Genomic DNA, 26872 nt, shown 5'->3' on the forward strand with positions numbered 1-26872 from the left:
ATTCCTCCACCGAAACCGTCTGCTGTGCGCATGGGCCGCGCACTGCCTCCGATCAGAGGGCAGAGGACGTGCGCAGAGATTTGACACAGATCGATTCACGTGATGATAGAAGTGGGTTTTGACTTAATGGTGTAATTTTCATCACACACACACAGAATGATGAGAGGCTGAAGGAGAAACTCACTGGACTGAACTCACTTGACTAAACAGGCTGCTGTCGTCTCGGTGGATATTTCAGCGCACGATGGATCAGGTATGTGCTCCTATAATAACTTCTAATCGTTCCGCAAAGTCTCACATGATAAAAGATTGTGTTACAATCTGTGATGATATTTGATCATGTATTAACAGATAATTATATCAACCTACTTTTGCCATATTGAAAATCACTTTTGAGTCGTAAATATATTTAGTTTGAGTCTGATTTGTTCAGCACATACACACATCTGAGCCTGATGTGTCATGTGTGTTGGAATGTGTGTGGATGTGTGTGGGTGTACTTTGTGAAAAAAAACGACAAATTTGAAAGCAAATAGAATAAAAAGAAAACAAAATCACTACCTCACACCACTGAAGGCTGTTAAATGTAAAGAGATTGTTCATGATAGGATTTCACCCTCTTTAATTCTAAGTTGCTCTGTTTTGTGAATCCAAACATAACAGGTGTCAGTGTTTAAATGTCATTTCATTGTGTGATCCTGCCACCAGGAGGACACTTTGGATTTTAAGGCTCTTAGGGCCAGGTTCCAGGATGAAGAACTCCTACTGACGCAGCCTAGAATCAAACCGACCCTCCCAGAGAAACCAAAGCAAGTGCCCCCTCCTCAGAGCCCCCCTGGACACCTCCCTGCAGGAGCGCGCCCCTCCCTACTCACCTCCATCAACCAGAGCCTTGAGGGGAAGACACACATCAGCCCCAGGGTGGTCTTCAAGGACGAGAAGAAGGAGGGCAAAATGTCTCTAATCAAGAACTACACCAAGCTGAAAGTGGGTAAAGACAAGACTAAAGGGAGCAAGGAGAAGCTTGACGACGACTCGTCGGAGCAGAAGCCGAAGAAAGACAACGCTAAAGACAAAAGGCTCTCACTGAGGTTCCCTGCAGCACAGAAGGAGAGCACAGAAATACTGGTGCCTGCCACACCTCCACCTAAAGGCACAATACAGAAGAAGAAGGGTTTCCTTGGTTTCATGAAGTCAGTAAAGAAAGATTCACTGGACATTACGACCGACCCCATCTTAGACAGCCCAAGTTCAGACATTCTTGGAACAGCTCCTCTCATACCTGTGCCTTCTGAATTTGGTGGCGCACCACCAGAGCCTGAAATCTATGCCCCTAAAGCCCTATTGCCAAACATCCCATCCTTACCTGCCTCCAGTGCTACAATGGAAACAGCCCCACCCTTCATTATCCCTGCCTCTCCCGACTACAACCTATCTCCCGCCCATATTCCTGATTTCCCTGATCCTTCAGTCCCAACCCTGCAGAGTGAAACTCCACTGGAGATAGAAACTCCTGTCCTGTCAGTTCCACATACTATCAGCCCGACCCCTCCTACCCCTACTCCACCTCCAGTGGCGTTTACTCCATCTCCATCACCCCCTGAGGCTGAGATCTCAGAGGCTGCCATAGAGGCTGTAAGTATAGCTGCAGTAGAGACGCCTCCTCTGATCACAGACCCTCCATCGACGCAATCATCTCCCAAACTTGAGCGTCCAATCTCAGCACTCTCAGCCCTGGAGAGGGCGGCGGACATGAGCTCTGGGAAACGGACTCCAGCTGACCAGAGAATTCTCAACGCTCTGGAGAATGCGCGCAAGAAGAGCGGCAGGTAAACAACACAAACATCTGAAACACAGTGTACTATTTCAGAAGATGTGAAGAACTGTGATCAAAGCTGTTGAAGGCTAATATCTCACTCGGTCTTATTTGTTCTCAGCCCGCAGACAGACCACAACACATCTTACTCCATCACCCCTCCACCTGAAGACCTCTCCCCTTCTCCGAGTCCCACCTTCTCTCTGCTAGATCTCCCACCTATAGATTATGAAGACCGGGCAGGAAACGCCCTCCGACCGAAACCAGAGCAAGTCAATGGCATTGACCACCGTAAGTCTCAACTCAGCACATCACAGAGATCCTCTCTTCTCCTCCCTGCTCTTCACCTTTCAGTCCAATTTCAGTCTTTTTGGATTTTTTAATTCACTGTTCAATGTCAGGTATGTGAACATCTTGTTGCCTCAGGTATTTGTTAGGAGAAGCAGCTTTTAAAGACCCACACACAAAACACACACACACACACACACACACAAAATGAAGAACAGTCCTGACATTCTTCTTCTGTGCCAGAAACAACTTGGCAGTAGGCAGGGCAGAGCCACAGAAGTATGTCAGCAATGACAGGAGCATGTCTGTCGTTTTGACACAGAGCTGCAGTGACAAACACTTTAATGTCTGTTAAACACAGTCAGTCGGCTCTGGTGTTGATAGTGACTTGACTTACACAGAGTTTATTAAAGTATTACACGTTCACGCAGGTGTTTGTGCATTTGTATCAATTTTGAACAACCTCGTGTCATTTATCATTTCATGATGTGTGTGTTTGTGATTCTGTTTGAACACCAATACTAAATGATTAGTAATGCTTCATAGGACAGTTTAATTTGAAAGGACGTTTAAAGACAAAACGAGCTTTGCTAGCACTTCAAATTAAAAAAGTGACTTAAAAACTAGAGCCACACAAAAACATGCATTGAAGTATAATATATTTGTTCATGAAGAACATCTGCACTTTTTCTTTACGCCGTCCTGATTCTTCTCTTATAATTGCATTATCTCTGCTCTGCAAAGTTATGTCACAACAACTTTCACAGTGTGCCCGACTGGTTTGGTTTCCTCACAAATCAAACTCTTCACTCTGCTGGCTCTCTTTCTTTCTATGTTTGTGTGATTTTTACCGTTCGCATCCAAGTCGTTCTCCTGAAATGAGGATGTCCATAACATTTCACTTTGACCTGGTTGTAAAGTATCTGACAAACCTGTATAGAGTTGTGTATGGAGACTAATGTAATTAGTCTTGTCCGTTTCAGGACAAGCCTCTTCAGTGTTGGAGGGTGTCTCTGAGGAGGGGTCTGATGTTGTCCCAGAGCTGTTTGTGGTTCCCCCTCCCCCACCGAGGAAAGTCCTCCCAGACCCCGAGTCTCTGGGTCCAGCTCCAGAGAAGCCAGACAGACCCCCCTATGTCCACCTGAGTGAATTGATCCCTCTTCCTCCTGCGGAAGATAATGGTGTGGACCAAACACCATTGCTATCGACCAGCCCACTCAATGCCCTCCTAACACTGGTTTCATTGTATCTCACCTTACTTGCAGATGTCTCTGCTACTTTGGAGTTCTCAGAGACGGACACCACGGATATCCCAGAGTTTGACGATGTCTCCTCAGTCGGCCACTCTCCAGAGCTGCCGGTGTCAGGCTGGGAGAATGGGGAGTACACTGGTCCTGACACTCTTGATGGACAGAACCTCCCAGATTATTACAGCAATGGGATAACTGCTCCAGCAGCTGAGGTTGATGCTGCGCCGGCACTTGGAGATGAATACCAAAATAATGCACAACCAGTGGCAGGGTAAGACACATACATTTAACTGTAGCGTCTTTACTTTGAAGTGTTTCTTCATCTCTGAGAACCGTCTCTCTCCTCTCTGCAAACCAGGCTTGAAGCTGCTGAAGCTGCCAACGGGATCAGTGCAGAAAATACATATGAGGACGTTACAACGTCTGCATTCAAAAAGAAAGGAAAGTCTGAGGGTGGCAAGAAACGCAAGGGACCACCAAAGAGTAAGGACGACATATCAGTCGTATCATATCAGAACATTTATATCGATAAGATGACAAATTCAATTAAAATACTTAACTGCATGGTATGGTGCCTGAAGTGTGACATTAAACTAAAGCCTGCATTTCTAAAACTGGATTTGCTTGAATATTTTACTAATCATTTTTAGAGTCATTAGAGTAATCGGCCTCCGCTCAAGATGGTGATTAAGAGCAGCATTACTCTGTGTAGCAAAGCCCTCACATCCAGTCCTACTTCAGGCAGTTAAAGTGTGTATAGATATGACATCCAAAGAGAGTATACATAACGCGCACTTCTCGTTAGCGGCTCTCGTTGACAGAGAAATGCTGTTATCTGGTGTGATTCTATCTTCTGTATCGTATCGACACTGAAAACCGCCTTGAAGCTTCTCATGTGTTTTAAGTTGATTTAAACAATTCCTCCACTTTTAATTGAATGTGTTTTTTACCACAGATCCATATACGGAGGCAGCACAGGAAACAGTGAGTCAATTTGTCAGTGTGTTGAAATAAAAGCATATTTTTTTTCTTATCTGAGATTTGGTGCAAGACGAGTCAAACCTTATCTTTTTGTTGTTATCTACAGAATGGAGAGAAAGGCAGGATGAGCAGGTTCGGCAAGTAAGTCCTTATTTTTTTTGCTCTTTTCGTCGTAGTTTATCTCTCTCACTGTTTGAGATGAGAGAATTCTGTCTGCCATTGTTTCCCCCATACTCTCCTCTGCCATTTAAACAAATTGCAAGGAGCCCCCCCCCCACCCTCTTTCAAACAAGACAATATCTACTGCTCTGTTTTCTGCAGGACCGACAAGAAAGCCGCCGTGGAAGGGTCAGAGGAGAAAGAGCTGAAAAAGAGGGAGAAGCAGCGTTTGGAGAAGGAGAAGAAAGAGTTCAAGGAGAAACAGGAGAGGGAGAAGAAGGAGCAGAAGGAGAGGGAGAAGAAGGAGAACGAGATGAAGAAGAAATTCAAAGTGAGTGATGTTATTGTGAAAGAGAAGGCAGGTATGGAAAGTGAACGAGCTAGCGGGGGAGGGTGGGGTATATGTCTTGGCGTACAAACCTGTCCGGATTCATTCCTCCCTGTGGAAGAGTTGAGGTGAGAAACATGTGCTGCCTCAAATGGAATCTGTGTAAACACTCGCCTCATTGTTGCTGATATTTCTGACAGGAGATTTATAAACTTTACCCTCTCCTCTGCAATATACTAAATATGCGATTACCACATTATAACAAAAGAACATGTGGTTCTGCTCATGTAGAAAAAAAACACCACCTGCACATATGTCTCTGAGCAGAAAGAATGGAGCAGTCGTCAAACAGCTGACAACACACACCACGAATTTATATAATAGAGCTAAATGATAACATAAGCTTTGAGTAAGCCCGGGTACATTTAAGTTAATCCTGTACTTTTTCACGCAGTTTCTTCTGGTCTTTCCTGGACTTTTATTTTGGAAAGGGAAAAGGCAAAGAGAGTGTGAGGGTATTGCAAGTAACTTGATCTGTGAATATAGTAAAGAGTAATAAGATAATAAAGAGCACTTAACCGAACAAGTGCTGCCAACTCTTTATTTTATTACTCAGTAATATAGCTCACAATAGCTTATAACACACTATCCGTGTGAATATGTGGTTAATTTCTATTTGAATGAACTTTATTAATTAGTGTGTTACAATTAAAGTCATTGTTTTAAGTCTGTAAACTATTTTCTTTTTTCAGTCTAATTAAAACCAAATTACTAAGAAACATCAGTGTGATGAGAACTACCTAAAATGACAGAAATCCTCTTGGAGAAAACATATTTGACATGTACTTTGATATTTTTGTTTGTTCCGTGTCCCATCCGCTAACATGGATGAGGCAAGGTTTATGATCTATACTGCAGCCAGCCACCAAGAGGCCATCAAGATGATTTGGCCTCACTTTTGGGAGCTGTCATTTACAAACAGTCTATGGTTCTAACCGGTAACTCTGTTTGTCAGATCGCAGGACAGGAGGATGCCATGTACCAGGCGACAGTAACCGTGACAACAAAAGGACGCAAGGACGATTTACCGGTCAAGAGCGGTGACATCATCAGCATCATCCGAACCACCAACTGCCCTAAAGGGAAGTGGCTGGCCAGAGACAGCAGCAACACCTGTGAGTGTTCCAAACCTCATGCATTGTTATTATCCGTGTGTTCACCTCAAGGGCAAAGAGATGCATAAATATGCAGACAGGCTGACAACACTGCAGCAGGAGTATGATGAAAACAACAGAAATCACACCAGGAAGCTCACAGACACAACCAGTCGTATGAAGCCTGAGCCACATGAGACAGAAAACTGATGACTTAAGAAAATGTTGTTGGGAAAAGTCACTTGTGCACTTGAGTCCCTGCCTGTGAGTCCATCGGTGACTGTGTGAGGGTGTTTTGCAGATGGGTACATTGCAGTGGATCATGTGGAGCTGGACATCAAGGAGATGCTGGAGCTGGGGAAGAGGGCTGCCATCACCCGCAATACCAGCACCAACGTCGTGGACGGAGAGGTCCCCAGCGCGGGGAGCAGGTCAGTGTGCACAGTGGGAAATGAACAGATGGCACAATAAACTAAAAACATATCATCTCATGCATTATTCATTACACTGTTAATTTAAATGATGATTCATCTGTGTTTTATCTCTTTTCTCAGGGCCTCAAATCACTATCCGTTATCAGCAGGAAGCTGTAAGTGTTCTACATCCTCACTCACACTTATTACAGTATGTCTTTAACGTAGTCAGACGCAGATGTTTGATGATGATGATGATGTGTTCAGTCTCAGATGACAGTGAAGAGTGGACCGGTGATGAGGATGAAACTCTCTCCCCTGTTCACGAACCTGCAGATCCATTTGCTCCAGTGTAAGTCGATGTCGAACTCCGTCCACACGAGCGAATTATTGTTATTTGCTTTAGATAGAGACGGACCCACAGGGATCTTTGATTGTTTTTAACGTCTTGTGTTTTCCGCTGCAGGGGCCACACCAGGACACTGTCCATGCCAGACTTGGGTATGCAATCACAAACCACACTGTTTTAACACAACACTTCAGCTCACTGACTTTACGACAAACATTTCATCAGCCAATTGCACTGAGGTTTAATGACAAAACAAAAAAGAACAAAGCAAACGTTTATATGATGACTGTCCACACAGCCCATCACCCTAAACTCCGTCATTACTGTCAGATTGAGGAGTTATAGTTTGTTTGGTCGGCTTGGCTCAGATATTATCACTGTCTGCAGTTGGAGCTGCAAGACTGCGTATGACACTCAGGAGGTACTTTTTAAACCTTCCTGCAACAACCCCGTTCTCAGTTACATCAGAGCTCACAGACACGATGCACATATTTGTAGATTCAGAGTGACTTACATTTTATCAGATTATTGTTATCCCTGATCAAAAAGTGAACTTCCATAAATCTAATCTGAATTTAAAGACACAAGCTGACTAACTGAACCACTGGGCAACATTACACTTTTACATCCCCACAACAACCACGGCACAGCATCAACTTAAAGCTACTGACGTTGTGAGACTTTTCCATTCTAAGCTCTGCAGACCTTCTGTATAACTACTTTAAATACTGACTTATCACCATGAAACACGTTAGATGGACAGATTGGTTGTGTAAACAGGAAGATGTTAATTATCAGTTTATGACTTCAGTAACAGTACCATTCACAAGTTTAGTGTCATTGATGTTCTAGTTGAATATTTTTAAGAAAGTGTCTTACATTTATGTGTGTTGCTTATTTATTTCCATAGTAAACAAGGATCTCAATGTCGTCCACCAGCACAGTCACAGTGACATCAGTGCAGAAGGCTCCCATGTCCAGTGAGTTCCCCTGTTTCCCTCTCACACTTACACATAAACAACAAGTGTAGATACACAGTTTACATGTGTATTTGTCTTTTTATCAGAGCAAGACATGAAGCACTTCAGAAGTTAGCCACATTTTTCCATTCACCCAAACCTGTGGAGCCAGCTTCCAGGTAGGTGTCATGCACTAACATGTACAGTACCTGCTGTATGTGCACACACTAATACACACCTGTGAATACACACACACAAACATGTACAAACACAAATGGGGTTTTGATTCTTGCTTTTCCTTCTTTTTTCACAGTAACAATGAAGTGGAGACAAGTAAGTGAAAATGAAAAAATGAAATTATTAACAATGTAAAAACAAAATGCTAAATTGGATAAATACAAATAATCGGAGTTTTTAAATTAAAGTCACAAATTGTGTTAATATGTATTTCTTATAACTAGGTTAAACAAACGTACCATTTTTCTTTGAATGTGAATAACTGGGCAAGATGATTATTCCTTTTAAAAAATGTATTGGGAATTCTTTATTGCATTAGTTCAGTCACTGAAAAAGTCATTTATCATTTCTAAAGCATGTGGCTACAAAACACTTTCTGAGATATTGTTATGTTTGATCGAAAACTACATAAATCTACTTAGAATTTAAAGACAGAAGCTGACTAACTGAACCACTGGGTAACATTACACTTTCCATTTACATCCCCACAACAACCACAGCACAGCATCAACTTAAAGCTACTGACGTTGTGATACTTTTCCATTCTAATCTCTGCAGACCTTCTGTATAACTACTTTAAATACTGACTTACCACCATGAAACACGTTAGATGGACAGATTGGTTGTGTAAACAGGAAGATATTAACGATCAGTGTTATGCTAAGGTTTTCATTGATGTTCTAGTTGAATAAAAAAGTGTCTCATTTTAGAACATATGATGTAAATTTCCCGTGTGTTGCTTATTTATTTTCATAGTAAACAAGGATCTCAATGTCGTCCACCAGCACAGTCACAGTGACATCAGTGCAGAAGGCTCCCATGTCCAGTGAGTTCCCCTGTTTCCCTCTCACACTTACACATATACAACAAGTGTAGATACACAGTTTACATGTGTATTTGTCTTTTTATCAGAGCAAGACCTGAAGCACTTCAGAAGTTTGCAACAATTTCACATTCACCCAAACCTGTGGAGCCAGCTTCCAGGTAGGTGTCATGCACTAACCTGTACAGTACCTGCTTTATGTGCACACACTAATACACACCTGTGAATACACACACACAAACATGTACAAACACAAATGGGGTTTTGATTCTTGCTTTTCCTTTTTTCACAGTAACAATGAAGTGGATACAAGTAAGTGAAAAATTCTCCATGGACAAAAATACACAGTCTATGTTGGAAAAAAGAAAGTTATTAACTGGGGAAAAAAGCTAAATTGGTCAAATATAAATAAATTAAGGTTTTTTAATTAAAGTTACAAATTGTGTTAATATATTTTTCTAATAACTAAGTTGAACAAACCAATTGAAGTAATTTCATTTGGGGCCACAATCTTCTTTGAATATGAATAATTGTGGGCAAGATGATTATTCCTGTTAAATAATATATTGTAAATTCTTTATCGCATTAGTTCAGTCACTGAAAAAGTAATTTATCATTTCTGAAGCATGTGACTCGACAAAACACTTTCCATTCCAGGTGGTGTGCTCGTGAAGCAGGAAGCAGTGGCGCTGTAAGTAGAGCTGAAAACACCCAAACAGGTGGTGAACATGTGGTGCAACCTGCAGACAAACAGGCCTCCTTCCTTTTTAAGACTGGAAGGAGTTGCTGAGCATGAAAAGCGAGAGTTCTATTCTTTTTGTGTTTGAGAGAAAGCGAGACGGACAGGTGAAAGAATGCACATCCTGTACGACCAGGAAGTTACTCTGCAGAATGAGTTGGTCATCTTCAGTCATGTGCTTTAACTTTCAAGATGGTGACATGAGGAGGTCACTGTTGGTTCAATGTTTCACACACAGCACCAGAACACAGGAGAACAGAAGGTGGAAGAGGAGAAGATGATTTATTTTCTAATCTGTTTTCCACAGGCCTGATGCCAGTGAAACAGCAGAAGTAGCTTTTGATCCTGATTCGCTCATTTTACCTCCTCCTGACCTGTATGCTGATTTGACCGGGGAGTAATCGCCAGACACGGTAAGAGAGAATCACCCAGACTCCTCTTTGTCCATCACTGTGCGTTTCACATGTTGACATAGAGTTCATTTCTGTTTGTCACAGAAACACAAAGCAGACAGAAGAACCAGGATTTGTCCATGATGCTTTTCTTCACGCTGTGACCCGTGTCAGTCTACTAATGCTGTGACAGTGACTTCATCATCTCGACTATATGACTTAATTTATCTGACGACCATGTGCATGGATCAGTGTGATGATTTACAAGAGGAACAGGAAGTGACTCTCAGCAGCTGGAAATCTTCCCCGTGCTGTTTCTGTTCTCTGAGGCACTTGGTGTGAAACCGCTGAGGGACAGTATGTGTGGCTGCGGCCTCGGAGTGACTCGAGGATCGAGCTGATCCCAAACAAGGAGCTACAAACTGTTGCAGACACACACTCACACACACACCGGTTTTCTAGATACTGTGACACTGGAGGCTCCTTGGGGGGAAAATTAGAAGCTTTTCCTATTATTACCCGAAAGCCAAATCTATTTTTAGTGTTGTAACAATGGCAGGACAATGGCAAAAGTGGATTTTTCTAACACTAGTGTATTTTTTTTATGTCAAGACACTGTTAAATATAGGTCAGCTGCAGTAAAAAACATGTTTAATAATCATTAGTCCTTCCTCTACCAGGTTGTTAATCCACAGTTTAGGGTCGAGCTCAGTCCAAAGAACCTAACACGTTACCACTGTCTGAATACTGATCTTAGTCTTGTTAGGTTTGGTCTTTAGCAATAATTCAACCCCGCGAGTGACATGAACAGTTTTCATTGGTTACCTCCACCAAGACAGTGCTTTTATCAGCATTCCTTTGTTTGTTAGATTTTTTAGCAGGAAGACACAATAACTACGGAACCGATTTCCATGAAATTTTGTGGAGAGGTGGGACATGACCCAAGAAAGAACCCATTCAATTTTAGGGCAGATCCAGATAAATAGATACATCCAGCTTTTACCTTGGTTAAATAGGGCATTAGCCTTAGTGGAGGTGTGCGCTCTCCGAGTGGCCTCCTGGTTCAGTGCTGTGCCCTCTTCTGTTTCTGCATGACTCAACAGATTTTAGGACCACATTCAATATTTAGTTGAAAGTGTTTATATGTTTGTGCTTTTTTGTATATCTACACATTTTTTTACTTTGTAATTTTATTTACTCTCATTATTTGTCAATAAACTGTGGAGGATGGAAGTAACTTGTCATGTATTTAAATGGTTCAACATGTCAGGTTCATATAAAAATGATCTTTAATTATGTACCAATAAACAACACGGAGAATAATCTCAATTATACAACCAAAGAATTACTATGTAGTGTTCATAGTTGAACCTCCTGGAGGGAAACATCACGTGTAACTTTATCGTCTTTTCTTTTTATGGAGCTGATGTCGGGCAGGTGCCACTTTTATGTGCCGCCTATTTTTTAGGATTTCCCCTCAAGATGAAGAGTAAGTGTTACAGAGGAGGAAGTAAAGTACTGATGATCACCTGAGGTCATGTTCATGTAAGATATTGTTGTTGACATCTGTCTGTGGAAGATACACAATTATAACCATCTGTCATGTGTTTATCTGTGTGTCTGTGTGATTTCCAAATATCCAAACAGACAAAACCTCAAGAAATTATGTTTGTTTATTGTTTTTTCAATAAATACTCATTAAAGTGCAAATCATAACAGCAATATCATGCAGTGCATAACAAGAGAAATCCAAACCCCAATCAGACAGGGAGACACATTCTCTCTCTCACACACACACACACACACACACACACACACACACACACACACACACACACACACACACACACAGGGGTACTTAAGGTTACACTAATAAGAACCCCACCACAGATAGACAGAGACTGACAAACCTTCACTTTGGTACGACACAGACAGTGTGTATTTGATTAGGTCCTCTGGCATGTGTTTGCAGCTCTAGACACACAGTAGAGTTTATATGACGAACATGCCACTGATAGTTGCATACAGTTGAAATGGTGCAGTACTGCAGTACTTTTTACTGACAGTGAATACTGGTTACATCAGAGGAGATTTTAAATCCGGACCACGGCTTCTCCTGGATATTGCACTTCATGGATCAGTGTTGTCATGAGCAGCAGTATCATCAGGAGTGAATGCAGTATGATCCTGATGTGACCAGAGTAGCCCAGGACAAGTCATTAAGACACAGTAATAAAGTGTAACAGAGAAGTTTAACAGAAGAACATGAATTAGTGTTTACTTGTATGTGTGTGTGTGTTTATGTGTGTGTCTGTTTGTATGTGCGTGTAGTTGCATGTATCTTTCTCCCTCTGACATCAAAGTGTACTCAGTGGTGTGTGTGTTGTCCCACACAGTGGACAACTCTACACACAACCACAGGATGTTGTAATAAAGGGTTTGAGCAGTGTAACACATAATGGGACTTTCACCGTTTCAACCCAAAATCTTCATGTTGCTCTCATAAGGCAAAAATATAAATGTGTTGACTGATCTTTGGCTGATATCAACTTCACCTCTAGCAAATAATAAGAAATAAATAATCATGAATAAATACACAAAATATACATGAAATATTATACACTAATATTATACATAATTTAATAACAAAAAACTCAACCCATCATTATGAAATGTTATTTCATTGCTATTCCATATTAACTAGTCTATGAAACTAACAATGATAAATAACATTTCATAATAGTGAGCTGAGGTTAAGTAGGATCTTAAAATATTTCAAAATGTATTACTTCATTTACGTATAGTATTGTACTGCATTTATTCATGTTTTTATTTATTTCCTAACTTATCAACACCATTACATATCCCTTTCATATTTTTAATGACCAGTCTAAAGTAAATTCGATACTAACTCTTCCTCCTCTGTGTTAAACTGAGAACAGTAGAAAGACATGAGTCCAGAACTCTCCATCAAACACCACCAACCAAGAGAACACACTCTGCAGGGCTGTGCGACATGACAAGATATATCATGAGGTGACAGAATATCCATTTTGTTGTGATGCTCTTCATGGTAATATTTTTTCATGTGGATGAAAATTTGCTTTCTTCCACACAGCATGGACGTAGGCAGGACACTTACATGAGGACAAGTCAAAAAGGAGGAAGAGAGTGAACTTGACACCCAACGGGGTAATACCGAACAGGACAAAGGACTTTGACAAGCCAATAACTAAAGGAGGAACATGTATCTAAAAGAGGAGGCTACTTCTGTCTCATAAAAGTGGCTCTGGTAAGAGAAGTCTAGTACACACCAGAAAACTGTAATTTGCTAATCATACAGCACCCCGTTCCACACAACACACTCAAAACACCACGGGAGTAGTTGCAATAGACCCACAGATAATATGGCAAAGATGAAAAGAGGGAACAGCTCCTGGCAGCTTGACATTTGCAAAGAAATAAACACATGAGCTTTGTGAGTTGGTGCCAACACTCGTCCCAAAGTACACAATGCCAAGACGAAAAGTAATGTAATAAGAAATATGCCTTTACATGTGGCCACTTTACATAAACTTCTCAATAAGATATACAGATAATGTTGTGTAGTTTTTTCATTATCTGGATATGAAATGACCTACACTGAGATAACGCACAGCCCTGACAGACAGAGGAGGAGAAGTGTGAGCAGCACTAGCTTCCACTTTACATTCTGTCAGAAAAGATCCAGTGACAACAACAGCAGACAACACTAATCTGGTATGACTGACAGGCAAATGCAGAACATTTATAAAATTAATAACACCGTGATGTTTATCAATATGTAGAACCACAAACCAACATATACAGTAACGCACAAAGTATGTGATGCAAACGGCTGGCCTCGACAAATGAGTGCAGACTGAAAAGACGACAACAGCTGAACCGAACAAACACACACACAGGAAACAGCTCCAACAGCGTCAGAACACCAAAGCATCGTGTTTCTGCTTCTCAGCTCTTTGTTCTCAGATTCACACTTTACTCCACCTGCTCCACTGAGCTCACAACCCACTGCGAGGGTCCTCCAAACTAACACACCAGGTCAGTAAGAAGACGGGACACTCACCCATCTGATCTGCATCACACACACTGGCTCATACACACACTCTCTGTATACGTATGTAAAGAACCACTGTGTTGCGTTCTTTAAGGCAACTGGAGAAAAGGTTTCTGTGGCTTGATACTGTCTTGCAGCAGACACACACATCTCACATGGATTTATCATCATGACCTTTTCCGCCCACTCTATCAACATCACCTCTGTACTTACTCATGTACAGTTTGGACTCAGAGGCGGTTAACTCGTCTCAATTCGTGTAAAGGTGACTGTGTGTGACAATTATTTAATGTATGCAATGATGATAATCATGTGGGAATGAATCTGAGTGATAGGAATCTTTGAAATGCAAGGAGAGTCCATTGGTATTCAGAGATATAATTTAACTATAGTAATATAATTCAGTGGTAGTGAAAACTTGTGTGAGATGGTGTGTGTCTGTCTGCAGCACCAAATGCAGCACACAGTCAGTTCCGTGTAACATATAGTCATTCTATTAATCTGCCGTCTCTCTAGGTTCATTATTCACCCACAATCTACTAAAATCTGTATAAACCTCTATGTCAGCGCAGTGCTGAAATAACAGAACTACAGTTGCTAAAAAACAATCTCTAAAAAATAAATATGTTTCTCATACCTAACTTATAATCTTCTTTCTGATGTATAAAGTCAAATTTTTGGTATATACTTTTATCAACCTTTTCAGCTACGTAATATGATATAATATAAATATAATATACATGGAAAACAAAAGCTGTTTCTTTAAAAACCAAATATAATATAAAACTGAAATTAACTGAAATCAACTTTTTACAGACACACAGTTAGTGTCAATTTTAACCAGAGTCCATATCAAAAGCAAAACTGACCTCCGATCAGTTCCTGGTGGGTGAAGATATTTCAGCAGTTGATACTAGATTTATGGGATTTGCAAGAGGACTGACAGTGAACTTGACCTTTGCTGACGCCATCACTGCTGTGAACTACGACCTCTCATCACTCACTTTGATGGCCTTCTGACCCAAGGACTGTTTTAAAACAAAAAATAATAATAATCTGCCTTTCTGCTGAAGGCCTCCTCCTTCTTCTTCTTCTCTCTCTCTCTCTCTCTCTCTCTCTCTCTCTCTCTCTCTCTCTCTCTCTCTCTCTCTCTCTCTCTCTCTGTCAAACACAAGTGGAACAGAGGTTGAGAGGAGACAGAAAAAGGAAGTCACCACACACAGCTACACTCTCTACATCCCACATCTGCAAATGGCTTAAAACCCCACTGACATCCATATTACAGGAAGGTTAGGAGTCACCGGGCCTCAGCGTGCCAGTGTGGTGATCAGACTGGCACACATTTCGAAGAAGTCCATGGTGTGTGATCCCTGACGTGGGGTGAGAAGAGGGGAGCTACCAGACAGGGATCCTGGGAGAGAGGAGCTGAGCTGGGGCAGATCGATGGCAGGGCTGGCTGAGTCGATGCTCAGTCTGGGTCTGTGGAGACCGGCTGTGGAGCCCGACCTCTGTGGAGTGGATGAACCTGACTTGAAGCCCACCGCCTCGATGATGTCATCTGGGGGAAGTGGAGGAAAACAGCATCAGCATTCAACAGAGGGGCCGGTTCATGAGTTGTATGTTTTAGTTAATACATACACTTCTTCATTAAGTTAGGAACCCACAACGAATTTTAATAATGTGTTCTGAATTTGTATTTTACCTATGAAGATTACCTTCATGTTGAGTGTAAGTAAATTTGTAATCTCAGTAACTCAATACACACACACACACACACACATTTTTATTGAAAACTATTTTCTTATAAAATCAGTTATAATTTCAACAAAATTGTATCAAAATTACTGTGATATTCATACAAATTTTCACATTTTAAATTGCCCATGCTGGTGGTCCTGTGAGACTGTACTTATGCTCAGCTCTGTTTCAAGCTAACTGCTAATCTCTTCACATTTTCCACCTCTAGGGAGAAGAACCAGGACATGATGGACGAAGCCCAAACCAAAGGCTGGCAAACAACATTATTCCCCAATAGTAGATTGCAAATGACTTCCTTCAACATCAAATACTGTTTTTTCTCCAAGCTACACCTCTCATGACCAAACCCTGTGAATAATGTTTGTACAGAGACTGGCACCATTAGGCTTAAGGCCTAAGGTGTCACTGCTGCAAAAAACAAAAAAACATCACAGGTAAAAGGCAAAGAAGAATAAACACACACAAGGGGTTTTTGCATGTTTCCTCCAGGAGAACCCCAGGTTTGTGTGCGTTTTTGCCTGAATAAACCAATCGCAGAGGTTTTTTCATAGTTTCCTGCAGAATGCCTTTTCTTTACGAACCGTCTCTGCAATCTCTCTCCAGCAGTCACCTGGGAATCTCCATCTACCCTGTTCGAAGAGTCTTGCCTCCAGCATGCGGTGCTAACCACACACAATAGCTGCTGATGCAGTTTGCAGCAGGGCTCAAAATGCTGCTAACTCCATTAGAGTGGTATGATCACATAGTTCTAGCAGTGTCTCTTTTGAAGCTAAGCAGCTTTGATTTTAAACTCATGCCTGCAAATTTCCATTTCAACTGCAGAGGTGTATGTATCAATTCTATATTCGGATTGAATAAAAATAAAAAGAATATGTCTGTCACTGACCATCTATGCTCTTGAAGTCGAGGAGGTAGGATCTGTTGTCCACCTGGTAGAGCTGCAGACTCATTTTCACCAGGTTGCCCGTCACTGGATTCTTCCTCCTCACTCGCAGATGATATGGGTTCACCACCTTCCACACAAAATAACAGAGCATCTAGTTTGTAAAGCGAAAAATGTGTGTACAGTACACAACTGTGTATGTGTAAGAATTTGTTACCTTCCAGTCAAAGTTAAGTTGTTTCATAGCCCTGTAAACTTCAGCCATGATATCATATGGTCTACTCTGACTTCTGATACCGAGGTGCCACTTGGCCTTCTTGACTGCCAGAGGTTTGGGTCGGGTAGTGTTGAGAGCATCCAGAGGACAACGAGACTTAGGGCTGTCAGCCAGGAGCGGAGGCATCCTCTCTGGGTGGGGTTTCACACCAGGGGGCAACGGCATGCCCTCCTCTATAAAGGAACTCTGGGGAGGACTGGAGGCCAAGTAGAACTCGCTGGCCTGGGTCATGATGCGCCGGTTGTCTATGATGAGGTGATAGGCCACTGCTAGTTGATCCTGGGGGGAGAGAGGGAGGAAGGGAAGTATAGTGAAGACTGAAGAGATAATTCACTGAAGCCAGGGACACACCATCAGATTAATGAAGCCTAAAAACTCTCTACACACGACAATCAGGAAAAGCACAAGGTGAGCTTGATTTCAGATGTGAACACTCTGTCTTAACAGCAGTGGTTTGTATAAATAAACAGAAGAGCGAGGTAGTTATGGTAATGGTTCATTTATGCTCAATGTTAGATGCATATATGGAAACAGACATAGCCTTTTGTCTGTATTCTGCATTAATGTCCTCTCAAAGCTTACAGATATGGACAAAACAGAACAGTACCACCGGAAATGATGGGGGGGCAGTGTAGCTAATAGTGCAGGTGAGATGACCATAGGACAAAAAGAAAAATGTTCAACAATGGCGGAACTTTTTGAGGGGAGACTTTGCAAGTTGCTAAGAAACTACAGGCATCTAAAGACGTTACCTTCCATCAGGTGCCTTTTATTTCTCAACAGGTCCATTATCACAACCTTGCTGTGGTCAGAGACTCTTGTCTCTGCACTGTCCTCTAGTGGATGTATTGCAAGCACTAGACGCATGTCAACGCAAAGGATGAATGGAAGTATGAAGGCAGTGACTCCTATATCATTTGAAATGGACATATCACTTTTCGCATATAAAGGCATCATAGATGAGTCTTAACATGACAATCGCAGTCGATTCAGCATTATTTCTAATTAGACAATAGCTTACAGGATAGATTCAGAATTTTTCAAGTCTGTTTTAAAACAATATTGATGCACCTGTATTTTGTGATTTGGCACTATAAAATAAAATTGAATCGATATTATGGGCTGGCAACCTGTCCTGGGTGATTCTCAAGTCAGATGGAGACTGACCACAGGCCACCTACAACCCATAAAAGAGTAATAAGCAGTATAGATAATGGATAATGGATAAATTAAGATTAGGTTTTCATCGCTAACTATCCCCACTACCCCTTTTCCAATGTAGCTCAGCTGGGAACCAACTACCATCCAGGGAAACAAAAAGTGGGGAAATAAACAGACTCTAAATTTGAAAGCTCAACTTTATTTTGCTTAGTGGGACGACTGAAGTATCAAATGAGCTGCAGCCAAACTCTGGAGTGTATTTTTATGCCGGAGAGCTGTCCACTATTCTCTAAATATGGGCATATTGATATCGACTTGAAAATCCCCAAACCGATCCTTAAACACTGTTTTACTGTGACCCCAAAGCTCTCAATGAAGCTATATAAAAACCTACATTATATCTACACCTACATACTCTTGTAAATATTACAACAATCATACATTAAACAGAGAAAACACTCAAGATTTTGAATGTGTCTTAATGAGTGTACCTGTGGATCTCCGCTGTAAAGGCTGGCCACAACCTCAGACTCAGTGCATTCAAACTTCTCACACACTTCTCTGACGGCCTCCTCGTCCAGGACTGTGGAGTCATATGAAGGGTCTTCAGGGAACATGTAGCCTGGCAGGTCCTGCTTAAACCACTCATGTTCCCTGACAGAGGATAGGATCATCACTCAATGCAAAGTACAATAAGACAAAAATACAAATGATCGTGCTTAACTATGAAACCAAACCAATTGCGATTTTATAATTCGAAATATCACAGTATGTGGCATTTAAACTTTGATTCAAACTTTGTTTAAACTAAACATTGCTTCAAACACAATAGTCTGTTTGTGTACCAACTGTTTGGATAAGGGACCATTAACACCAGTGAGATAAAAGAAGAAACTATTGCAAATAATTCAAATAAGTCATACCTCAATCTAAATTATTTTGAAAAGATTAATGCCATTAGGGGTGTTAATCATTAACCTCTTAACCTTTAGGCAACAATACGAATTTTGACAAATTAAATGTTTTAATTAATCTGTTAAAATGTCTTTGGACAACTTGGAAATATGGATGTTTTGACAATCACGAGGCCAACAACGCCATATTTTAATCTTGTCGGTTAATGGTTAATAATCAGTTAACAAGTGTTGGTTATCGGTTAAAAAATTAAATTCAAAATGTGATGTAAGCAAAGTAAAACACATTATAGAAACGACAACCAATCATCTGACAGTGCTGACAGATTGTAGGCACTGCGGTATTGACGATAATAAATGAACCTGTCACAAATTATTAAAAAAGACTGTAGGCGCAAAAACCTCCTGTAGAGGATAAAGGTCACTTGATCTGACAGAATGATGTGATTACCTGATGTCTTTGATGGTGGCTCTCTTCAGGGGGTCAACCTGTAACATGAGCATCAGCAGCGAAGCCACAGGGCGTGTCAGGTACTCTGGCATGTAGAAGACGCCTCCTCTGATCTTCTTAAACAGCGTGGGAACATGGTCATCGTCAAAGGGCAGAGTGCCACAGAGCAGGGCGTACAGGATCACTCCGCAGCTCCAGATGTCCACCTCTGGGCCTGCATAGAGCCTGACAGACAGATGAGAGGATGTGACAGGTTATTTAGACATTGGTTATTCATATTTATAATGTATTTGTGACACATATGAAGATAAGATGCCGCTTGACCCGATGTTTCCATTCATGTATTTGTCAACAACCAAAACTCATCTAGTGAAACATGCATAACTAGTGTTTCTATACAAACAGTCATTGTTTATATACCACGTATAAATGCTAAATAGCTGGCGCTAAAATGAAGTGTTACTAGTGATTGATCAATCATAATTGGTGAGTACACATTCCTTCCAAAGGTTGCACAGTATTCTGCTGATAGACAGGTGGTGGTGGTTATGAGCCATGAAACACAGCAATGCACAAACAATGGAAGTAAAGAAGCTCGTATATATAAATGTACACAATGCGCAAAAATACTGAATAAATCATCTTTACAATTGTTTTATGTGGAAGGATCTTCAGACTTCAAGGAGTCACACACACGTTACAATTCAAGTAACACTTAATGTAAACATTACTTTCACGTGTATCCACAAAGGCTGTTTTCTGTCCAATAGGCACAACCTATTTTGGTCCTAAAGCCATATAAATAATTGTGTCGTCGTGACATAGTTTATTGCGATTAGAGCAGAAAGAATTAGTTGATTAATCAATATAAATCAAATCAAATTAAAATCAAATCAAAATAATCAGCGAACATAGTGAAAAAAAGCCAAACATTTTCAATAGGTATTTCATAATTTTAGTTGTTGACTGAATATTTAGTTTTTAGGACTGAGGCTCTTGGACAAAGTTGCAATGGACATTTATTCACGTTTTTAATTTAATAAAGAAAATAATCATTAGCTGCAGTGTGATTATCATAGTGGCCTTGATCATATGTGTGATTACACACACACATATACACGCATGCACACACACACACACCTTCCGGAGATGACCTCTGGAGCAGCATAGTTGGGTGACCCACAGCTTGTCCTTAAAAACTCTCCATCTGACATCATATTTGACAGACCTGTTGGCCGACCACAAGATAAACACACATTAACACCTTTGTGACTTCCCTCTGACAGTAACACGCTCTAAAGAAACAATCCTCTATTATATTACTGCTATTGATCCTTTGATACACACAGGTTAAACGGAGCACTGCCCGCCACAGGGGGGGTAAGAGTTATACACTGTGGACACAGCTGATATCTTTATCCTCCTTTGCGCCAAGACTGTAAGCTCTGAACACAAAGCTCATCTAATTGGATGAGCCTCTCTCTGCCTGCCAAATGATGAACGCCAGACACTCTGTGATGTGCTGACCTTCTCTTTATCTGTCATCCCTGTTCCCTTAACACTCCCTCTCTCTGCTCACCAGTGTCTGCTGCTCTCAGCCAAAACACTTCTCCTGGTGTACACTCCCACCGCACCCCAACGATTCCCTCCCTATCAGATGACACTGGGCCTCAAGGCTTCTTGCCAGACTTGATATGAGACCTGGCCGTTGCTAGGGGAGCTCTCTCCACCCCACACACACCCTGCTGAGCACAAGGACCCTCGTGTGTTTTTGAAAATATTGCTCTCTTTCATGGAGAGGCACGGTCTCTTATCCAATCAGCTAGAACAATCATACTGCAACCAATAGGAAATTAATTCTTATCTAAAAATGAGGTTAGCAGGTGCTTGACGGTAATTTCACACTATTTTCCAAGGGTATAAATAATTGTATAATTATGATGTGTCACTTGGCTCTAATCAGACTCCAATTAACTTGGTTAATTCCAATTATCTCTGCCACAAACTCTGCCTCTTTCTGTTTCTTATTCCCCCCTGAACATATTCACTTATGTTCTGTTACGCTCTCTCTTTTATTAAATTCCCAAACAATCCTCAGCTTCTGCCGAGCCAATTTCTTTATCCCTCCCTCCAGCTATAACTGTGTGTGATGGAATTTTACCAAAGTCTGCAATCTTGGCATTCTTGCTGGCATCCAGCAGGACGTTCTCAGGTTTGAGGTCTCTGTGGACCACCATGTGCCTGTGGCAGTAGTCCACAGCTGAGATGATCTGCTGGAAAAGACGACGAGCTTCTGTGTCTTCAACCTGAAAGATTCAATATGAACAGACATGACTGGACTGCTTTACTGGGAATGTATTAGATAAAGAAGTTCATGTGTCGCTACTTGTGTGAAAGATAGAGTGTAACAGAATGCAGAACCAAGCCTATGGCACAGGTGTGGAAAGAATTGTGGATAATTAAGTCATGTGCTTTCCTGTTTGGAACTAGTTTATAATTTGTGGGCTTGGTCATGAGGTTTCTAAGGCTCAGGGGTCAGGTAATGTTCAAGTGGGATTATTAATATTATATATCGACTAATTCCAGAAATCTCTGTCTGTTTGTGGCTCACGTATCTTGAGAACTGTTCATCTTATCAGCTGCACACTTGACATGTGTATTGTTAATGGCCCTAGGAAGTGCATTGTTGATTTTGGTGAGATTTTGACACGCATTCATGACAATAGCGTGTTCATGTTAACAGCAACGGAAAGTCATTCTCCGGGTTCAAAGTTTCACTGAACTTTGAATAAACTGGTGAACAGCTCTTTGTGCAGCAGCGGTGGCACAAGCCTTCACTTCCCATGGCTAAATTACCACAGGTCACTTGTATAGTTTCAGAAAGAAAGCCGCAACCAGCATTACCACAGGCCAAGTCAACAAGAAAGGCCCCAGAAGATAATGCGTAATTAGACAGTATTTTGATACCTTGAGAGCTTAAAAATAAATGGTATCAATTTATGTTTAATAAGCGTTAGTAATACACACTTCCTCAGCCACTGCTTCACCTTTTCCTGTTTCTAGCCATGGTTAGTATTGAGCTAATAATTTCTGATGAGAGAGCAGACAGTAGATGGGAACTCAAATGAGTCACTTAATACTTAAATGTCTTACCCGTCCATGTTTGCAGATGTAGTCAAACAGCTCCCCTCCAGACACATACTCCATAACCATGAAGAAATCTGTGGGTGTACTTATTACCTGGTACCTACAACACAAACATACAACAGTTTTGACATGGAATTATTGTACATTAAAGTGCCAAGTATGTATGTATTAACCAAAAAGTAATAATAATAGGCCATTTCTTATTTACTTCAAAACCTGCACAGCCTAAATGCACAGGCACAAATAAACAGAGAGGTGAGGCTGAGCTGTGATGTATGGCTGCTGAGTGTAGGTATTACTTTCATAAAGGTCAGATATATTATAAAGCAGACATAATCTCATGAATGGTTGCTTGTGGGAGACTTTACTCTTCATCACAATCAACTTCATTCCTCAATTCATTTCATGGTTTTACAAACAAGGCCAATACATCAAAAAGTGGACTTTTCTCAGTTCCACCTTCATGCCTAAGACTCCCTGAAGCATAGTGTGTGTAGCTCAAATATATACAGTTGTGTTTATGAATGTGTGTGTCTGTGGCAGAGTGGTCCGCAGCACTCCAGCTCATGACCTGAGAGCTCACATATCTGCCATAACTTACAGTGTGACGGTTGACTAACCATAACCCTGGCCTAAAAATAACGCAGAGATTGTTGAGAGGAGACAGAGAGAGGGGGACTGACAAGGAGAAAAAGGCCAAGGAGACAGAAGGAGAAAGAAAGAAGGAAGACAAGCTAAAAGAAAAACACACAAGAGGCTGTGACACCTGGATGAGGAATTACCACAACTTACAGCAAATCATAACTGGAGATATGTATTGACCAGAACAGATTTCTTTATCTACTTCCAGCCTGTGTGTGTTTGTGTGTGTGTATTGGTCTGTTTGTGTGTTGTACCTCCTGGGAGCCCAGTGGGCATGCTCAGTACAGTGCAGCTGTAGTAAACAAACAGCAACAAGTAAAGCATGCCACAACACAGAGGGAACACAACGCAGCAAAGGCCCACAAAACGACAGCCACTAATCTACCAGATCTAAGCCATTACTTCCGCCAAGGAGGATTTGTTTCCATCTGGGTTTGTTTGTCTGTTAGTTAGTTAGCAGGATTATGCCAACACCAGTGGACGGATTACCATCAGTTTAGAGGAAAGATGTGTTACTACCATTAAATTTGGGTGCAGATCCGGATCTGGAAGCAGATCAAGGATTTTTTTTCTTTGACTTTGCGAAATAGGGCTTTTTCAACATTTTTGTTGATTTCTCAGAGGCAACATCTTCCAATATTTTAGGGTTTCAAGGTCAAGACCCCATCTTCTGTTCGTCGTACACGGTTTACAGTACGACTAGATTCTTTTATCACACGAGTGGAACGTTTCTCCACACAAAACACAATCAGCGATACTTTTTGTAGGTGTTCGGGCCTTGACAATATCATGGGTAATCTCTTCAATCAGCTATCTCCATATGAATATAATAATACAGATAAATTAAAAAGCAGGTATCCAATGCATTTTGGTCGATATGTTCCACCTCTTTTATTCTCCACATGTGCTGTTCACCAGAAGGCTTCCAGCCCCAAAATCGTGTCCCTTGCCCACAGATTCTGCATATTTGCATGTAGAATCTGTTTATAGAGATCAAGTCAGACATGTTTGGACTGTTGGGCCTTGGCAGCGGTACGCACTCTACTGAGTGACATTCTAGTCTCTCTATCATAACTCTGATAGAAGGACACGTTGTCTTTCTCCACTTACAGCTTGATGATGTGTGGGTGTCTGAACAGCTTGAGATTCTGGATCTCTCGTTTGATCTTCCCCACGACATCGAGACTGCGGATCTTCTGTCTGTTTAGGATCTTTACAGCCACTTTATGGCCTGTCAACTGGTGCTCTCCAACTAAAAACAATGAAAACACAGATATGAAGCAGATTGCGGATCACAGATGGCAAAGAAAACACATACAACATTATACAGGCAGATAGACACAATGCAAAGAGGCAGAGAGGTGTAGTAAACGGTAAAAGTTTAATTTAACACCCTGCCTGAGGAAATATGGCAGCTAATCAAAAGCTTCTGTACTTTATCGCAATGCTTTATGATTTCACCTAATTATAGTTATTATTATTGTAATGGTAGGGCAGGCTTAAATTTGTGTCACATGTTAAGTGTTTAAATACTGTTTTATTACTGTGTGTTTTGTTATTTGTGAACTGCTAAGATTTTGTAAACGGACTTGAGGCTTTGGCTCTATTGTAACCATGCCATTGTACAGGGTGCTGTTGCACGTTGTTACGTTGTTATTGGAGATGCCAACCCCCAATCACAGCTTGACTACCATTACACTAAACACATGAATGCAACTAAGGCACAAACAGGAATTCCCTGAAAACAAACACATATTATCCCTGGTAAAATTGTATACAATTCGGCAATGGAGCAATATGAATTTAGACTGTTTTATTCCGGTAGGCATAAAATAGTAATCGGGCTTTGAACGTGGTCATGGATTCAGGTGGGGTCACCTCCACACAGGGGGCGCGGGGTGAAAGCGCACAAGGTCACGCAGAGTGGCCGCACACCAGCCAGGGAAACTGGAATAACCTCCTGTCATCTGACCCTCCGGTGAAACCTGACGCCTGGACAGAGCTCCCCCGACTCACACGGCACGTCCCAGCCGGGTCAGCAGCGAGACACCGAAGCTACGCCAGCTCCAGCGCCTCGAAACACTGAACACATGAAGCTGACATGGAGGAAACACACGGAGGCTTCACTGGTGTCCTTTACCGTGACACGGGGGCAGAGGACCCGCGTGAAGCCCCCCCCCCTCCCGGTGTCCCGTTACACGACATGAGTGCACACATGTCTGCCTCTCGCCGTTGTCCTCCAGGTGAACACACCTGCCACGGCTGATAACAGCCGCTACACACACGGGCTACGGTGGAAGAATTTGACTTTGAGGCGGCCGCATTCTCAGAGCGTGTTTACGCTTTAAATCCCCTCCGCCGCTAACGTTAAGGGGGTAGCTACGCAGAGTGCCCACTGACCGCCGGTAAGTTGAAGACAAGGGGGGGGGCACCACTACTTCACATTAGTCCCTAACACTGAGCCCGACATGACACACACACACGACTTAACTCTTCACTTTCCCGAACGTCCCCACTCCGAGCGTGTCGCCCAGGATGTAATGGCCGATCTTCACTCTGCCTTCGTGCTTCTGTTGTTGCCGCTCTGCCATCTTCTCCGCTCGCTCCGTGAGGTGCGTGTGCTGTCTGCCTGCGGAGCGCACGGAGGGGCGGGGCACGAGGCCGAGGAGGAGAGCTGCTGAGGAGGACCCGGCGGCCTCCACCTGTCATCTGCCCGGCGTGCGTCTCCCACCACCACCCGGTGTATTAATACTTCACCTACAGCTCTGCTGATAGATTGGTAAACAAATTAAAGAGACTAAACTTGCACATGATCAAAGACAGATAATCAGATCAGCTGCTGTGTTAAGTATTTCCATTTTTTACCCATGCACCAACACATCTAAAAACGGATAATAATAATAATAATAATAATAATAATAATAATTGAGTAGACCATATACTCTAATCATCATACCCCATTACCTTGATTATAAATAATGTCTGTGCTATAGGTCATATAAGGCAACTGTAACAGGAGGCAGCACACATTTGGAAAACGTGGAATCCAGTGTAGACTGGAGAACAACGTGTGCTTGACTTTCTGTTGTGTGATTTTGTGTGCACGGGTGAAGTCAACGGAAAGATGCGTTTCAAACAAACTCGAGGTGAGTTGTTCACATTTAGCCACTAGATGGCAGTGTCAGTTCAACGTACAAATACTGGTGCGCGTGTGACTCTTGAAAGACTTCTGCTCCTGATCCGTTGCACAAGGTAGGAACTGGATTTTGTATTCATCCTGCCTGGTTTTTCTGCGCTGAAGATTTTATCGTGAGTTTTTTTTCATAACATGGAAACGATAGAGGAGCTGGCGCATGGACCTATTGTTATCAAAATCAGAGAAGATGCACAAATCTTCCATCTTTTGCCTCGTGTTATTCGGATGGTGTTTGCCTGGTTTTACTGACCAGAACAATCCAAATTGAACATCCTCTGATGAATTATTTTTATATTAACTAAAAATTTAGAGGGATAAAAAAGTTGTTCCGATTCAGCAAATAACCATATCACACTTCCACAGAATACCAATACAAATATGAATTAGGCTTTAACCGCCTACATGTCCGTAGTATTAGCAACAGTGGAATATATACAGGTATAATAAAGGATCTAA

General features: G+C 41.7%; 2 protein-coding genes across 4 annotated transcripts; one reads left to right on the forward strand and one right to left on the reverse strand.

Moving 5' to 3' along the window:
- On the forward strand, window positions 1–11735 carry LOC118120707 (FYN-binding protein 1). Of its 3 annotated transcripts, XM_035175912.2 has the most exons (23): window positions 1–253; window positions 709–1829; window positions 1938–2107; window positions 3088–3285; window positions 3370–3625; window positions 3713–3837; window positions 4310–4338; window positions 4442–4476; window positions 4657–4825; window positions 5838–5997; window positions 6278–6407; window positions 6531–6565; window positions 6657–6741; window positions 6856–6890; window positions 7649–7718; window positions 7805–7876; window positions 8011–8030; window positions 8691–8760; window positions 8847–8918; window positions 9050–9069; window positions 9415–9448; window positions 9804–9909; window positions 9994–11735. In XM_035175912.2, exons 1-22 carry the CDS (start codon window positions 245–247, stop codon window positions 9895–9897), a joined length of 3009 nt encoding a protein of 1002 aa, XP_035031803.1. In that variant the 5' UTR covers window positions 1–244; the 3' UTR covers window positions 9898–9909; window positions 9994–11735. The 3 variants fall into 3 exon arrangements, with proteins under 3 accessions (XP_035031803.1, XP_035031804.1, XP_035031805.1); XM_035175913.2 differs by lacking the exons at window positions 8011–8030; window positions 8691–8760; window positions 8847–8918; XM_035175914.2 differs by lacking the exons at window positions 7805–7876; window positions 8011–8030; window positions 8691–8760.
- prkaa2 (protein kinase, AMP-activated, alpha 2 catalytic subunit) lies at window positions 11544–25929 on the reverse strand. Its single transcript, XM_035175915.2, has 10 exons — window positions 25712–25929; window positions 24331–24472; window positions 22585–22678; window positions 21593–21737; window positions 20572–20659; window positions 19432–19656; window positions 18558–18720; window positions 16846–17184; window positions 16632–16758; window positions 11544–15545 (listed from the first exon to the last, which is right to left on the reverse strand). The coding sequence occupies exons 1-10, from the start codon at window positions 25809–25811 to the stop codon at window positions 15295–15297; spliced, it is 1674 nt and encodes a 557-aa protein (XP_035031806.1). The 5' UTR covers window positions 25812–25929; the 3' UTR covers window positions 11544–15294.
- Window positions 25930–26872: the final 943 nt, after the last annotated feature.

This window comes from Hippoglossus stenolepis, chromosome 14, assembly GCF_022539355.2.
Source record: "Hippoglossus stenolepis isolate QCI-W04-F060 chromosome 14, HSTE1.2, whole genome shotgun sequence".
NCBI classification, from domain to species: domain Eukaryota; kingdom Metazoa; phylum Chordata; class Actinopteri; order Pleuronectiformes; family Pleuronectidae; genus Hippoglossus; species Hippoglossus stenolepis.